We start from the raw sequence: 17993 nt of genomic DNA on the forward strand, positions 1-17993 counted from the left end.
TGAAATTTAAACGTGTATGTATGGATTACATATTTGAAAAGCTTGAGAGTTAGATCAGGTATTTCAAAAGCTAAAAATCAAGAAAACAATTGTCAATTGTGTTAGCTTCCAACTTTTTATTTATTCAAATACCACTTCATACTTAAACAGTCCAAATACTAAACAGCATAAAGTAGTACACTAAGTTTGATAATAAAATTAGTGTCACTGCAATGTGTAATATAATCAAAGTTAGATATCAACAAGACAATGTGCCTGAAATAATCACGTGAATTAAAAAGTTCTGTCAACATGTCTGAATTTTCTTCTTTTTGCAAAGCACAATGTTACACAAAATGATCGTCAAAAAACAACAAAACCTGCAGTACATTGTTTTTATCTAATAACAAATGAGGTGTTGTCCATATTGAAATTATTGTGCCATAACAAGAATGACAGGTTTATGTCTTGACAATAGGTGTTAAAGTCCAACAAAAGTCCAACAATCAGACCAAATCCCATCATGAGATGATGTTTGTCAATAAGGTCAAGGGAGTTCACCAGATCATTTTGGCAGCAAGCATGCCCTCGAGTCTCTCAGGTGTGGATAGCACTGTGGCATTCATCAGTAATAAGCCTGTGGGTCGTTCCTTCACGTAACTGGTCTTTTTATAGATTGAGCTGCTAATCACCGAAACAGTCAGGGAAAGTGAACCATAATGCCTACTGATGAGAAAAGAATCACAACAAGTGTCTAGCCATGCAAGAAACATTATTTATTGCATCACAATTCACAGGACACTTTTATGCGTGTACTAAACCTGAATTTTCAAAAAAACAATTAGAAGCAAAAATCAAGGTTTGTACAAATGACACCCCTGCGTTTATCTGAGGATTATCCGTTATTAACATTCCTTCTTTCAGGAAGAGTAAATGAATATTGCGTGGATAAAAGCATTCTCGCAGTTGATTTGTGTATGTCACATACCTACCACACTCCTCTCCCCCTTAGAAGAAAACATGTTTTAATGAAAAATCTAAATTATTCTAATAGATCTACGATATCAATCCTTGAGTTCTTCTTCATCGTATCTATCAACTGGAGATTCAACTGGGTAGTAATACCAATGGCCGTCACCTCGTTTCCGCATCAGTCGCTTCACTGTCTTCTCAGCTTGCCTGTTTATTAAAAAAACAAAAAACAAACAAACTTACAAAACAAACAAAACATTATGCTACCAACTATTTCATTGTAGGGATGACTCCATAAAATAGAGTGTAACATGGGAAACTGAATCTGACACATATTACATGTATAAATAAAACGAGGATCTTCAGGTTACAGATTCTCCTAATGAAACGTGTCAACTGTTAAAGCATCATGCCTCTTCATTCTCAAATGCTTTGCATGGGACCCACAGCTCGGGCCGGAAGTAAATTGTCCATCTTCTACAATCCAACAAATGAGCTTAATATCCTGGTTCCACACCCTGTGCTCGCAGAAGTTCTGCACTAAAAACTTACAAGCACAGAATCCTAGAACTACCAAGAATGTGTCATTGGGTACATTACAATTTGGGACAATTTCTTGGGGAATGTGTTGGGGGCTTAGTGAAATGATCTGAACCATTGAAGCAACTGAACAGTGCCCTGACCTAGCCTCAATCTTCTCCTGCTCAATGGCCAGGTAGTGTGCCATCTTCTCATACTCCTGCTGAGGTGTGTTGACGAAATGCCTACTGATGAAGCGTGTGATTGGATGCTGTAACAACAACATGAGAAAATACAAACATTATAGATGTCTTACCTTTTATAGACATAAGTTGTAAGTCACCTCTTCAAACCTCTCTCAAATCAACCTGTGATTACTCAGCAGCTATGGACGCCTTGTTCCTCCTCAATGGTTACATAGGGTGAACAGTTAACCACTACGCACCTAGCACCTATACTAATATGTTGCATGTTTATGCACATCAAAATGAACATTAGCAGTGTGTACCCATGACAGCAAGAACTTGAGTACTTATAGGGTGTCATGAATAGTGAATGGTCACTTAGCACCATTTACAAAATTTACTTATGGACAAAGTCTATTGTGGCAACATTTGTGGTACAGGTTAATTGATTCAAATGTATAAATTGTGGGCTTTGTGTGAAAGTACCCCCTCTTGGTACCATTATTATTGGTGCTCAGGACACTACATCATTATTATCCCTGCTTGTTGGGCCCATGAAACATTCCAAAGACAATCTCAGCTCCCTGGGGAGTATACAGCTCCATGCTGTGCCCATTGGGTGTTATAATGGCATATCCCACAGCAGTCAACAACTATTAATTGTTATACCATGGTAATAGATTGTGCATTTGTATTGGTTCATCATTGATCACGTGTCATGCCACAAACACACATGTACAGCGATTTACGCCGGGCGAGCGTGCTACATGGGTGATGTACCCCATGGGGTACATTACTTTTTTTTTCCCCACTGTTGAAAATGTTGTTTCCACCACCTTGTATTATATTTGTGTGATCTCGGGTACAAGGTTGTAGCTAGGCTGGTACTACGTAAATCTATGTAAGTTTTTACGAGATGTGCCATGGGGGACAGTGAAGCAATTTTTCCACTATGACCATCATTGTTGCTTACATCGTTCGTCACTGTTCATCTGCTTTGTTTAACTGTGCAAATTTTGCCCTAATTTCACCACAATTATGTTGGCAAATGACAACAGGTCGCCTCCAATTTAAAAAGAGGTTTCTCTCTTGTTCCAAAGACGAAATCAGAAATTTGATTCTTGAACAGGACAGCATCAGCACGAAGAAAGATATGGAAAATTCTGTGCAAAACGTCCGTAAATTCTGTACTGCAACAGGAAGAGACCCCCAGTTTCAGACGTTAGTATTTATATAACTGACATACAGATCCTAGTCATTTGATTGGTGGAACTCACATCACGTGACATTCGTTATTGCTCCCATTCACGCCGCGGCTCAAAAAGTACTATCCGCCCATGGGGAATGAGAAATACTATTCAACAGTTAGGATCATGACACGGTATTTGTGTGCAAATGCATGCTGGTGAGCGCGTTCAGCGCTGCGCGTATTGTTCCAAAGAGCCAGCGCTACAGCGTTGGGTTCAAACATTTTCGTGAAGGGGTGGTTTGGAAGAGAGAAATACATTTTCCTCCAGTTTTGTATTGAAAAAAAAGTTCAAATATATCAAATGACCAGGATCTATATGTCAGTTATATAAAACAAATATTGAGTGGCTTTAAATTGTGAAATGGTAAAATCTGAACTTTTCCAGTTCGGCTTCGCCTCGTGAAATGGAAAAGTCCAGATTTTACCTTGCGATAATATTCCTCCCATTCCAGGCTGAGCCACTCAATATTTGTAAACTATTACCGTGGTATAACAAAACAATGGGTTTCATACACCAGAGGGGGAAACTGGCACCCTCGGCTTTGCCTCAGGTGACCCCCTTGGGTGTACAAAACCCCACGGACCCTGCCACATCAGGCATCAATTGTATAATGTTTACCTGATGGTACTCGTATTCCTTCGGTACATAACCCTCAGGGATTTCTGCCAACTGTGCAGGTCCTGTAAGGAAAGCACAGGGGACAATGAGAATTGATCACGGCATAATGGAAAAACAAGGGGAAACACGAGAAAGAAAAAGTTCAAAATGAGAGCTTCAAAATTTGTTTCAAATTCAAACTTCTTTGGTGAGCTAGATTGGCCCTTTTCTCTTGGAGATCCTTCACAATCCACCAGGAGGTCTGGGGGATTGTGCAGGATGGTAGAGAATGGCCACAACTACACGTACTTACAATAAGGCGTAATACATGTCAAACACATCAATGTAGCGCAGGCTTGTCTGCACAGTGCAGGATTTGGTAGGATCCAGGAAGGCTTTGTTTGTCCTTGCAAACATGCCTACATGTAGATAGACACAGAGTGGTGGTGGTGTGTTTTCTTACCTATAAAAACGTTGACAAACGTAATACCCACAACACATGGTATTCCAGTCAGGAGTATGTAGTATCTCTGTTGATGGAAGGTGGAGAAATAAAACCAGTTGACCATCACATGAAAGAGAGTGTAGATTTCTTCAATGCTTTTTGTAAGGCAGATATCAAGTTAGGGCTGTCTTGAATATACCGAATATTCCAATATTCAGTAATCAAACAAATATTTGAATAGCTTTTTTTCTGTTTAAATTTGAAAAAAAGACAGAAAAAAACTTAAAAAGTATGCATGTACACACACCTGTGATGTTGTTTGAATCATAAGGTTGCGGCTCTTTGTCTACTGCAAAACACTCCATTTGCCCATAGGTAAAAGTCAAAACGGTCGCTCACCGTGGGAGGCTCATGTGATAATAAAGCTACTGAGCATCCAGACATCGTGTTAAGTATAGCAAGTTCAACTCAAAAATGGTTTATCTCATTTGCTAAGGTCACGTAGAACATCCGCCTCAGCAAAAAACACGTGCTAAAAAGAGCCTTCACTCTTCCATTTTTACCGTTTGCTACACGAGGTCTGAGCCTCTCACCGTCGTGATGTGTGTTGCCGTGTTTGACATCATAGCCTCGGCCGGTCATAGCGTGGCACGTGGTAAACATGACAACAGTCACTAGTCCACCACGGCGTTTCCCCAGTATCGTACATTGGCCTTACACCATTTGTGTTTACATTTTGTGGGCTATTTTCTGTACCTACCTTTCGTGGTGCAAAAAGACATAATCAGGGCTGCCAACTCTCACGCCAACTCTCACGCATTGAGCGTGAGACTCAAGCATTTCAGGTTTTTCTCACGCTTTCACAGCCGCACGGGAATTCTCTCCCTCCATGAGGTTTTAAGTTGCCCTTTTAGCGACAAGTTGAGCTCGATTCGGTCTAAATATAGAAGTGTTCAGACATCGTTTTAGCAAGAAGTTACACCGAATCGAGTTCAACCGGTGTTTTAAGGGAATTTAAAACGGTGTCTGAACGACCCCCAAAAAGGTGTCTAATCTGTGAATACATACCATTGCCTTGAGGAATCTCCTGTCAGAGTAGCGGGTTGGAGTGACAAAGAACTTCCTAGCCTTGCCACCACCGGCCATACCACGCTGAATGACTGCATGTGAAACACAACAAAATGTTGAGACAATTGGCCTGGATCATGTCAGTCAAACTATTCTTACAGGGTCACTGGTTGTACTGACGTGGCCTGGATACTTGACTTTTCACCCAAGTGTTGTGCACTTTTGACCAATACTGAATGACAGGCAACAGCCGCACTGATGCACTTTGCCAAAATTTGACGCAAGCTAGCAAGGGCGCGATTATCACAACTCATGACGATGACGTCATTGCAGCATGAAGTTTTCGTGAACAATGGCAGCAGAAATATGTCCGAATTCAACCCGAAATTACAAGATAACTAGACCTCAGAAGGTAATTCAACATTTTTTTGCTAGTAAGCAGTTGTAGACGGGATTGTGTGATTATAAAGTGACAAAATAATTCCAATCTTAATTTGATTTTCGCTCCCGTAGCAACGGGAACTTCCATGCACAGGGCATATGGCATTTTGTACGGAGTAGTCCAGTATTTCAGCCACATTTATGGGGCTAGTCTGCCACTAGCTCAGGTGGACTCTCTTGCCACATATTGTTACGGAGGGAGTCCAGGGTATGAAGTATTCAAAACAGGGTGAAAAAATTTATAATCAATATTTTCAATATTTTTACCTTTTTGATAAAGCCAATTTCGCGTCCATGTATTCTATATGTCCTTATCTGTGCAGCGGGTATTTAATTCCAAACATCATGATGCACGATGCGTTTGACTGCGAGTACCTTCTGGGTGAAACGCATAACGCACGAAACAGTCATTGCCTAGCGGCGCCTGAAAGCGGTATGGTACCCACATACATCGCGTGCACAGATTTTTCAATTGTCTTCACGTGATGCATTGCATTTGCATAATTACCCAACAACATGGACGACAGCCGTGGTACTTGACATTGTTTATGGACAAGCCACCAAAATCACCAACAGTTTTCATATTTTAGTTTTGTTGGTTCTGTTTCAAGTCGATCATTAGCTTCGTGAATGACTGCATGGTATGAGGCATTTGATTATCGACGCAGGTAACAGTCGTGTCCCCTGCTTCACGTACGTGTTTGTATGTACGTCCATAGACAATATGTTAGATCACAGCCAATTACGTTATTGAAAGATCGCTGTATGATGTCTCGATCTATGCTATAGTGGTTGAATTTCACGGATTTGCAACCCAAAAAATAATCGTGAGTATGAAGCCCCATTATTTCGTCTTTGACATGTGGAGAAGCCAGTACTCCAGTAGGTGCTTTCAAACTAAAGGTATTTTTGTCAAGTATTTTGCGTGATTTTTGTGGTGAACTTTGAAATTGTAACATTGACAATACTTCCCTAGTGGGACGCTAGTATGACAGACCTACTCCTAAGAACCCCGCAAAATAGTTTTCAGCACAAAACACTAATTAACTACAAAAACGTCCATCAAAATGCAGACATTTCCCACAGAACCTCTGCACAGTTTGCCCCCGAACTCCGTACTACACCTCATGACATACTCATGTAATATGCGCAGAACAAACATCGCTGGATTTTGTCGTTTTTTTTTGCTAAAATGATGAAAAATATGCCCTTTCCGCACTGAGCCAACCTGACACTTGAAACGTGCATGCATATGATCCAGCGATGATTTTCGGTTCGCTCGGTGCACGCCGCGGGGGGTACGGTACTTGCACTTGTACGCATGCGCATACTATCATTTCGCTTGCACCATACCCCCCGCGGCACGCACTGAGCGAACCGAAAATCATCGCTGGATCATATGCATGCACGTTTCAAGTGTCAGGTTGGCTCAGTGCGGAAAGGGCATATTTTTCATCATTTTAGCCAAAAAAACCGACAAAATCCAGCGATGTTTGTTCTGCACATATTACGTGAGTATGTCATGAGGTGTAGTACGGAGTTTGGGGGCAAACTGTGCAGCGGTTCTGTGGGAAATGTCTGCATTTTGATGGACGTTTTTGTACTTACTTAGTGTTTTGTGCTGAAAACAATTTTGCGGGGTTCTTAATCTATGAGGCTCCACTACATGGAGCCTCATAGTTCTAGGAGTATGACAGACCAACATCCCAAATGTCAAAAAAGGAGTTCTTCTAGCGCCCCACTTAGCCTTAGTGGGGCTAAGACTAGGGTAATCCTTACTTTTAGGACACCTCTATTTTTAACAAGTTCTGTTCAAAACTGACTTTTGCAGATGACTGTCCAGTACCAAAGTGACTTTTGCAGGCTAAAGCAGTCTTTTTTCTTCATATAAATTCATGTTAGTTGTAGTTTTGAAAGCACTTTCGAAGAAAATGTGACTTTCCTACCTTTTTTCGCAGTCAGACGTGCATGTTGTTGTAGTTCTCACACGCATGAAAGCCCTACATAATGAAAGCCCGATGCTGATTGGCTGCTTAAAAAATTAATTAGTCTGGTTCCCAGACCAGAGATTCTGACTACTCCTGAATCTTTTGGTCTGGGAACCAGACTAAAAATAAATAAGTTAGTCTGGTTCTCAGACCAAAAGATTCTTACTATTCCTGAATCTTTTGGTCTGGGAACCAGACTAAAAATAATAAGATGTTAATTTTTTATCAGCCAATCAGCATCGAGCTTTCATCGCATCTAGCTTTCACGTTTGCCATCTTGGTTTTTGAGTCTGTTTTCTGGTCGTCACCGTCGTCTTTTACCCCTTAATTTCCCTCATAAATCAAAGCCCTGCCCCCTTTCCACAAAATTAAACCTGCTGATATTCAAGAAGGTGTCACTGCCATTTGTTCAGATGTGTCAAGAAATATCAGAATGTCAATTTTGAGTGTCATTTAGTCAACTGTTTTGGTGAGTCTTTCCCTTCCTATATAGAAACGGGGTCCTAAAAGTAAGGATTACCAAGACTAGTGACTAGGGCTAAGATAAAGCATAACAATGCATAAAGCGTAGGGCAGGGTTTTGAATTTTTGAGGGAAATTTGGGGGTAAAATGACGATGACAACGACAAAAAGCAACACGAAAATAAAAATGGTGACACTGTGCGATGTACCGTGAGAGTACTCCTAGAACTATGAGGCTCCACGTACCGTAATTTCCTGCGGATAAGACGCGTCTTATCTGACTTTCTAGACCACAAAAACATCGCTGCGCCTTATCTACAGGTGCGCCTTATCTGGTGTCGCTTGAGTTCAAAGTGACGGTCTTTGTGTGAAGAATTCTTTCAATGCCGCAATCAATAATGCGGTCAACCAAGGCTCAACTCTCCAGACATTGTGACCGTATTTTCATTCCAACAATGCCGCGATGTGTTGATCCCCCATGATCGTGCTTTCATTCCAACAATGCCGCAATGCATTGATCCCCCTTAGTGATCGTGCTTTCGTTCCAACAATGCCGTCATACAAACGTTTTTCTTTGTGGCCGTTTTTTCATTCCGAAAATGCTGCAATCAGAATTACTTAAACGTTTGGAAATCGCATTCACTCAAGTTCTATTGTGTGAACGTTGAGGGTGTTTATTGTACAGGATATCTTCGAAGTCTGCTTTAGACTTAGGATAATATGAAGTACTAATGTTTATTTGTTGCACTTTCGTTTGTTTCATTAAACGTTCAAATCGTTCATTTATTGCTTGCCTCTTTTTAGACGTTTGTTTTAGAAAGTATTATGGGAATTTGTATTATCTTATTATAATAGTAGGTCAGGATTTTTATTTTAAATATGGTAATAGGAGTTTTGTTTTAAGAAATTTTTATATTTAGGATAATATTATGATAAGACTTATGTAAGATATCAAATAAGTTTAATGATCTTGAAAACAAAACTAACACTAAGAGAAGCGATGTATTAAACATGATTAACAAATTATAGGTTTGAAATAAAGGAAAAGAACTTTAAATACAAAAAAACATTACAACAATTTTTAAAAAATATAATAAAACATTTTTGTTACGTCTCCCCTGGTGTGACGGGATTATTTTCGTATGGTATATACATATAGGCGACGCTAGTTTTTGTATTAGTCACCGGTAGAGGGCGCAACATCTGGCTCGGAGGGACTGGGCAAGTCTACGAATCTGATCCAGCGTGCGTGTTGCAATATCTTCAGACAGCGCGTGGACCATCGTTTCTGGCCGCTGATTGGGCCGCTCTGCATTAACAAAAGGCCAAGGAAGGCCAGGATCGGAAACCGCAAGCAAGCATGCACAGCGCGCGTTGGCTGAATGGATGAAGGTCGGTATCAATTTACATTGGTCTTTTCTTCATGGCTCTACATGTGACCAGCCAATGTGGTTACGGTTTAATTCATCCTCCGAATAGTGTGATCGTTCTAAGGCAACACAATGGCCCCTTTGTGGCGATGTACCGACACCGGGTGACGCCTGGTGTTCTTCTGTGTGCGGTCAAACATGCATCTTATGCGGCGGGGCGCCTTATCTGTTGGCGTTTGAATTTTTTTTGGGTGATTTTAGGGACCTGCGCCTTATCCGCCGCGCGCCTTATCCGCAGGAAATTACGGTAGTACTACGTGGAGCCTCATAGTTCTAGGAGTACCGTGAGAGTGCAATGCGCGCTGAATCGCACCATGGAGGAATAAAAACACATCACACGGCATTCCCGGCACCACCGTCATAGGAAAATTGTTATTTCTACTCCAAGAAACTGTTCAAAAATTACAAAAAAGGTGTCATTATATTGAGAGAAGTCTGGTTTATGTTGAAAAGGTCTTTTTGAGTAATAAAAAAACTCTTGACTCTCATTTGGGGCCCTACACGATCGCCTTTAAAAGACCGCGGGCATGGCGGGTCCGCGTTAGCCCAGGTTGGATGAAGTCTTCATTGCAATACGACTAACGTCCAGGACGAGAATTCTCTACATGAAACCACCCAACATTTTTACCAGAGTTTTGTTATTTTTTACCTCGTTATATAAGCTTATTATATATGGGTTCAGGAATTCCATATGTGATGCTGACTGATGTTAATCAGGAAAATAAACTCCAAAGCAACGTTAAACTTGTACGTGTTTGTAGTCTCTTTTCATCAGTTTATTCCAAAGTCGTACGTCATGTACAATGTACATGCGTACGAAAGCACGTACGCACAGTGGCGCCCTCATTTGTTTAGTTTTGGTTGGAACTGTGACGTCACTCCAGTCAACCGATGTCGCGAAAACGCTCAACCAATGACCAAAGCCGAAACGTGTTTCTGGTAACTGGCGCGAAAACACGCTCGGTCATTGGATTAGCGACCGCACCTTCAAGTAAGTGCGCGTGCGTATGAGGGTGGTTACTAAGCAAATCGCGCGTGCGCACTGCATATTCATGCCGCATAGTCTGTCCCCCGGACCAGACGTGATATGAGCGTCGAGAATAATTTTCCGGTCTAGGGAACCAGACTACACGCTGCACAGACGTACTCCTAGAACTATGAGGCTCCACGTAGTGGAGCCTCATAGGTTCAGAACCCCGCAAAATTGTTGTCAGCACAAAACACTAATTAAGTACAAAAACGTCCATCCCAACCAAGCTTTTTCCCACAGAACCGCTGCACAGGTTGGCTCAGTGCAGAAAGGGCATATTTTTCATCATTTTTGCCAAAAACAGACAGAATCCTCGGATGTTTGTTGGGTGCACATAACGTATGTCATGAGGTATTGTATGGAGTTTAGGGGCAAACTGTGCAGCGGTTCTGTGGGAAACAGCTTGGTTGGGATGGACGTTTTTGTACTTAATTAGTGTTTTGTGCTGACAACAATTTTGCAGGGTTCTGAACCTATGATAGTTCTAGCAGTAGCACAGACGTACATGATGTACGACTAGAATAGACTCGGCGGTGAGAAACTGATGAAAAGAGACTAAAAACACGTACAAGTTTAACGTTGATTTCGAGTTTATTTCCTGATTGACGTCAGTCAGCATCGCATATGGAATTCCTGAACCCAGCGACCCAACAGATAAGGACACATAGAATACCACGGCGTAAAAATTAGCTTCTCCAACAAGGTAAAAATATTGAAATTATTGGTCAGAAATGTTTTCGTTCGGTTGCGAGCACATGAGTACCCAGGACTCCCTCCGTAACGTAGGGAGGAAAGGGAGTCCACCAGGGAATGTCGGACACTTCGCCCCATTTCCACGTCGCCCCATGTCACTTCGCCCCTAACCACTTCGCCCCATTCCCACTTCGCCCCATCCCCACTTCGCCCCATCCCCACTTCGCCCCATTCCCACTTCGCTCCATTCCCACTTCGCCCCATCCCCACTTCGCCCCAGCCATTACATGTAAAAAAAACCTCATTTACACATGTATTTTATTGGCTTAGAAACAATTCCAACAGATTTACTAATTGCTAACCAACGGAAAGAATTAGCCCACCAAATGAACAATTCTTAACCAACCTCTCTAGCTATCAGTTTCCCCTACCGAGAAAAAAAGCTTGAAGTAAAAGATCCAACTTTGTTCCCAACCCGTCTAATTCTACCTCCATGGCTATACCAACCCATCTCCCACTTATCTGAGAAGACAATACCTTTTTGACATCTTAATTTCACTCTTGGCGGACCCAATCTACATGGGGCGAAGTGGGTTTGGGGCGAAGTGGGGATGGGGCGAAGCGGGGATGGGGCGAAGCGGGGATGGGGCGAAGCGGGGATGGGGCGAAGCGGGGATGGGGCGAAGCTAGTCCGAAATTTGGGACTCTCAATACTGTGTATGAGAGTCCCAAAACTTAAGGTATTGAAAACATGCAAAACAAGAAACTAGACTGGCACCTGAAACAACCAGTCCAACACAGCTTCAGTACTGCATCAATCAACTATGCCAAAAGAATTTAAGAAACATGTGACATGAAGCGGGAACAAGTCTCAATTTACTACACATTTCTCCATAGTCAAGCCACCAGACTATTGACACTGAATGAAGAGGTCAGTCTTTTCAAATAGTTGGACCATGGATGGACATGTACCAGTCTAGTATTTCATGTATTTAGCCCCATTTTGAAATCACTTGACTTCCCTCTCATGTGCAAAATATTGAAGAAAAGTCTCCTTTAAAAATGGAATTGAGCCTGCAAACTTGGTTGGTGAAATACAGAGGACATTTTCTTTGCCCCAGTGGAATTTTTGGAGAAATTTGCTTGCTAAACTGTGAGTAAAGTGGGCCTGATTTAGTTTTGCATGTTTCAGAGCACTCCAGAGCCCTGTCTGGGGCGAAGCGGGGATGGGGCGAAGCGGGGATGGGGCGAAGCGGGGATGGGGCGAAGCGGGGATGGGGCGAAGCGGGGATGGGGCGAAGCGGGGATGGGGCGAAGCGGGGATGGGGCGAAGCGGGGATGGGGCGAAGCGGGGATGGGGCGAAGCGGGGATGGGGCGAAGTGGTTAGGGGCGAAGTGACATGGGGCGACGTGGAAATGGGGCGAAGCGTCCGACACCCCCACCAGGGAAAGGTCCGCGTATATTTCTCCATTGTCCGTAAACTGGACCCAAATATCTTGCATTGAATTCAAATATATTTCAAGTAAATATTATTATTCTTTTTCTCTAAATATCTTCTCTTACCTTGCGTGGCATTCGGAGAAGAGTTTGCCTTCAAACAGCTTAGAAACTGAGGCGTTTTTAATCTCAAAAATTGGAGGTGCCTTGACAAACTCTGCGACAGCGCCGCCATCTTTTTCGAGTAATTGACTATGCATTTTGTGTCGTCACGCAACGTCATAAAAGCGGTCCTACTAAAGCGCGTCAACAAGCGTCAACAAGCGTCAACAAGCGTCAACAAGTTTTAGTAGTCGTTAAGTGCGCGTCAACAACTTTTGTATAGGCCTTTGAACAATAAAAACAGCTTTATATGGTAGAACAAGCAATAATGAACATCTTCTGCATATCAATTAAAGTTAAAATTTTTTTAAAACTTGGTTTTTTGAACGCGAAATGTACGACGAATTTGTCGATAAAAGTTGGCCGCCATCTTGTTTATGTGTAGCTAGCCGTACTACGCATGCGTGAAGTGTAAAGAGCAATACTACGCATGCGCGAAGTCTACAGCGCCATCCAAACAAGATGGCGGCCTACTTTTATCGACAAATTCGTCGTACATTTCGCGTTCAAAAAACCAAGTTTTAAAATAATTTTAACTTTAATTGATATGCAGAAGATGTTCAGTATTGCTTTTTCTACCATATAAAGCTGTTTTTATTGTTCAAAGGCCTATACAAAATTTGTTGACGCGCACTTAACGACTACTAAAATTTGTTGACGCTTGTTGACGCTTGTTGACGCTTGTTGACGCGCTTTAGTAGGACCCTCATAAAAGCGTACGATGAATATTTATTTCCTCGCCTTAGTTGCGCGCCAACAAAAATTATCCCTGATCTTTCTTAAAAACAACATGAGAAATGAACCCCGTTATAAGTTAACAAATAAATTCAGGTACCAGAGAGAACCCAATCTTCAGTGAACATTGCGATGTGACAATTTCGCTCGTACCCCCCCCCCCCCTCCCTGCAGGGCCGGGGGGGGGGGGGGGGAGGTGTCCGTAATTACAACTCAACCTGCTACATTACAACATACACAGAATCGGCGGCGCCGTCTGATCTGTTGGCGCTCAGGAGCAATGCGGCAATGTGTTTTTCACTGGAAATTAAAGATAACGACCTCGAGGACAATTTTCTTATAATTTTGCCAGAGATAGCCCCATCAATTTTTGTTATAATATTCCCTCAAATGCTTGATCTCCAGAAATATTTCTACAATCTGTCCGAAGTATAGGTCGCAAGGACCTCTTATTCAAAATTATCAGTGGGATCACAAAGGATGATCGCGCGCAGTAATTTACAGCTTTTGTTGTTTACACCGGCGCGGCGGCATCCGTTTAGATATTATGACGTCACTCGTCCTACCAGGCGACCCAATTTCCTTTGTTTTATGAAAACTAGTCCAGGGCCAGTCAAAAATGTGCGTGTTCGGAAGGGGCAGTTGAGAACTGCACCTCGTGCAAACAATGCACATTATTCAATGGTGTGAACGCACGCTCGCAAGTTAAACGCATCGCCCTACAACTGTAGGGCGTAGTTGTAGGGCGATACCATATTGTATTAGAGTTGCTCAGTCGACCGCCTACATACAGTGCAGTGATGGTTGCTCAGTTGACTACAAGATGCATGTGCCCGTGCATGTCACTCACGTATATGTACGTACGAAGACATGGTGTGCAGTCCTATCGCCCTACAATGTGCCCGTCATTTTTGCAGGGCCCGTCAAAAAAAGCACCTGTTCGTTAGGGGCAATTTCAAAATTCTCATATCATGCAAACAACGCACACGATTCAATTGTGTTGTTTTCACAGGTTAAACTCACACTCATAGGTTGAGCGCACTTTGTACATGTCGGCAGGCCATCCCCGGCACTGATATTCACCAATACGCCCGTGCAGCTACTCACCTACGTGAGTAAGGTTGCTCAATCCACCGCCTACAATAGTGGTTCAATCGACTGTAAAATGCATGTGCCCGTGCAGTCATCACGTACGGAAACATATGGTACGCAGTGCTATTCACCCATACTGGACAATGGTATCGCCCTACAATGCACGTGTGCGTGCCCGTCCCTTTTGCATTGTTTGCGTCATATTGAGCACGCGCGCTCTTGCTTTAACATGACGTAAACAATTGAAAAGAACGGCAGTGCGCGGAGTTCTAGGCTATATTCTGGCGCGCTAGGTCTCAGAAAATACTGCTTTTTTTGCAGCTTTTTCGAGAACCGCTGGTCCAAACCACTTCAAACTTGGCACTGCACATTCTGTTGTCCCGAGCAATACACCCGCCGATTTTCAACTTCATACGGTGCCCGGTTCTGGAGATAATCGACGGACAGACAGACAGACGGACAGACAGAGATTCCTTGAATTAAAGTAAGGATTGCATTCCCAAAATAAATACGGATTTGCATTCGATGTATGTTGCAATGACAAAACGTTAATTGCAAAGTTAGCAAAGCATCGAATAAATAACCTTTTAACTTGCGGCCTTCACAATTATTGTTTTATCTCAAAGTTCTCTTATAAAAGTTAAGTCATTAATTCATAAAAACAAGACTAAGATTCTTCCAACTTTTTTGCAAGAATTTGCCTAATAACAGTATATACATGTATGTACATTTTGACAATAATAGGCAAGAAGTTGGGCAGCAACTGACTTTTGGTTTTAATTTTGGGCATTTATAGTCATCTTATAAGAATGTCAAACAAGAAGCGGATCACGCGAGGACTTCCCGGCCGGGACAGCAGCTTCCTGGCCGGTCTGCCTGACAGCTTACCGTGCGGTGAATCCTTTGATCCCGTGGACGTCTGGAACTGCCTGACTGAAGCCTGCTGCATCAGCGGTCAAAGGCAAACTTTTGAGTGCGTCATTGAGCGGGCAAGACGAAATCGGGGTCAGTATTTTCATGATGCTGCATTGTGGCAAAGTCGGAGAGGAATTTACTTTTATGTATTTGTTGTACAAAAAATCATGCCTGTTTGACATCAAGGCCGCACGGTGGCGCTCTTTAGTTGTGATGATACATTTACGTGCTGCTGGTCCTTCGCTTCAACGTCTTCCACTTTCTTCGCTGTCAATTAAAAAAATCTTCGTCTTGAAGCTCTGGCACGTGTAGGAGCTTCTATATGGCACTTGCTGGTCGGTCTGTCTGTACTGTCTATAGTGTCTGTCCCGAAAATTTACCAAAAGTATGGTGTTCATAATAATTTTTCGGCGTCGCCTTTTTCAGCTCTGGCAGGGATCATTTTGATCGATTTCACACAAGACTTTCAATCATGGAAGACTTCTTGCAACACGACCAGAGCTTATTTAATGCTCGCACTTGTTATACATTGCCCTGCACCTAGTTTGCAGTCCGCCGAGTTGCTACTGTGTTGTCACCAATGTCCTTGCTCTATTTGTCGATGCAGCCATGCAGTCAGTCAGGGCATTCTTGGTTAACGCTTCAATCAGGTTTAAGGGGATCTCGCAAAAAAGCTTTTTTTTTTGCTTGAATGAAATTATGATTGTTTTCAAGTTTACCGCTTAATGTCGGATTAATTTTAAAAAAATATACGCTAAACACAATGCACGTACTGCAGGTTCTTGTGTCTTAACATTCAAATCACCATATCTAAAAAAAACAACGTTTTGGGGTGTTCTGCAGTTTCTTTTTTAAATTTTGGAGACCTGAAGCATTTATTGTAGTTTATTCTTTTGTTATCCTACTTATTGCCCATACAAGCAGAGTTAACAGGCAACAAGGCCAGGAATTACGGGATGTTGCTATGCGTCGCTCAATAGGTATGGATGCATTGGCGCAAGGAATTCGCGAGTTTAACCCTAAAAGGGCCGGGGCGGATTAAAAGGGCCGGGGGGGGGGGGGGGGGGGAATCCGCCCCGGCCCTTTTAGCCTTTTTTGGGGCCCTTTTAGCGATAGCCTTGAATTTTTTTCGGCCCGACCCGAGCTGGTATGACTTTTTAGCCTGGAGCCCAAGTTGCGCATCTTTTGATACCAAAAACATACAAATCGGACCACGGGTTGCCGCGCAGGGAATTTTTTTTACCGCGCTACGCGCCGTGAAAACTGAACTTTCCCATACACGTCGTGTACACAGAGCACAATCACCATTCGTACATATGAATAATTAATTAGTCATAATTCCAAAAGCTTTGACCTATAGTTATGAAATTTCTTGGGTATGTTTATGATGAGTTGCTCTATGCATGTACCGAGTTTCAAAATGTTTCGTCACTCGATGGCCGAGATCTTGGGGGGGGGGGCGGATCCGCCCCCCCCCCTTGCTGAGAGATTGGCAAAATAACCCGGCCCTTTTAGGGTTAATACCACTGCCTTTAATACAATATGACGCGGGTGCTTGATTTCTGTATAGGTATTGTGTGTGTATCACGGTGTGAAGGGGGAGGGAGGAGGGAGGAGGGAGGGAGCTCTCGAGTGACCCGTGGACCCAAGGGCGGCGGAACATTTTTAAAGTGGGGGGGGGGGGGACCAGTTGTGAGACCTTTCGTGCGAAGCCCAAAATTCAAACACCAGTTGAAGCCATTTGGTGCAGCATTTTTACCACTGTACAACGTATATGGGCCTTGTGTGCCAAAAAGAGATGCCTTTTTTGTATTTTTAATTATTTATTTTGAAAGCCCCGTGGACGGTGACACAGGGAGTGTGGTTAGGCCTAGGCCTACTGGTTTGCGCTCCTAGTGCAAAGTACATGACTTATCTTATAGTTATGTACATGTATAATAGCGTAGGGGCAATTTGGTCCAAGGTAATGCGAGAAGCACAAGCCCGTACGGCGTGGGGTTCGGAGCCCAATTAAGGCCCCGAAAAAGTTTGGATTCTAGATGCTATGTGGTGCAATCTGAAGCGATTCCTGGCCATTTTCTCCTGATTTTCTTTTAGCAGAAGTTCTTAAACTTATAAGGAGAAATTTAGTTTAATTTGTTTCAATATACATTTTCTTCCTCTTAATCTTGTAAAGTTTCTTCTGTATTAATTCAAACTTGAGAACATGTAAATAAATTGTAAATTGTTCCAAGGATGCTTTCTGATGTCTAACCTATTTTATAGTTCCCCAATATTTTGTGAACATTTGTGAATTTTAGTTTATCAATATTAAGGGCGAGAAAAATCGCTTGAACATTTATGTAATTTAATAAATCTAAACCTAAAACAGGGAGCAAAATTTTAGGCCCACATGTACATTGCACCTAAAACACTAGATTTAGCCATCTCATGAGTCAAAACAGTCCGAAAATTAAATCATGCGGTCCTCTTATAGGCCCACATGATGTACATTGCACCTCCACAGGTAAAACACTTTTAGCCCTCTCGTTCTCGTTAACTCTTGCGGCGGCTGAGTTTCTCCGTACCCTTTTTGCATGTCATGTGCAGGTT

The 17993-nt window shown here is 42.5% G+C and overlaps 1 protein-coding gene across 2 annotated transcripts; it reads right to left on the reverse strand.

Annotated features, from left to right (window-relative positions):
- Positions 1 to 96: 96 nt before the first annotated feature.
- LOC119732228 (NADH dehydrogenase [ubiquinone] 1 beta subcomplex subunit 5, mitochondrial-like) lies at positions 97 to 14470 on the reverse strand. Of its 2 annotated transcripts, none has more exons than XM_038205663.1 (6): positions 14418 to 14470; positions 5016 to 5107; positions 3966 to 4032; positions 3524 to 3585; positions 1635 to 1741; positions 97 to 1158 (listed from the first exon to the last, which is right to left on the reverse strand). In XM_038205663.1, exons 1-6 carry the CDS (start codon positions 14443 to 14445, stop codon positions 1044 to 1046), a joined length of 471 nt encoding a protein of 156 aa, XP_038061591.1. In that variant the 5' UTR covers positions 14446 to 14470; the 3' UTR covers positions 97 to 1043. The 2 variants fall into 2 exon arrangements, with proteins under 2 accessions (XP_038061591.1, XP_038061590.1); XM_038205662.1 differs by lacking the exon at positions 14418 to 14470 and adding an exon at positions 12624 to 12765.
- Between the last annotated feature and the right edge of the window lie 3523 nt (positions 14471 to 17993).

Source organism: Patiria miniata, unplaced genomic scaffold (genome assembly GCF_015706575.1).
Source record: "Patiria miniata isolate m_02_andy unplaced genomic scaffold, ASM1570657v1 HiC_scaffold_24, whole genome shotgun sequence".
NCBI lineage: Eukaryota > Metazoa > Echinodermata > Asteroidea > Valvatida > Asterinidae > Patiria > Patiria miniata.

What these genes read in the sequence shown, in the direction of transcription:
- LOC119732228 (XM_038205662.1), bottom strand. Translation starts at nt 12,732, where the DNA reads ATGGCGGCGCTGTCGCAGAGTTTGTCAAGGCACCTCCAATTTTTGAGA. An exon ending in GGAGATTCCTCAAGGCAATG is followed by an intron (nt 4,033 to 5,015) that starts GTATGTATTCAC and finishes TTCCATCAACAG; the next exon opens with AGATACTACATACTCCTGAC. An exon ending in CAGGAGAAGATTGAGGCTAG is followed by an intron (nt 1,159 to 1,634) that starts GTCAGGGCACTG and finishes TTTAATAAACAG; the next exon opens with GCAAGCTGAGAAGACAGTGA.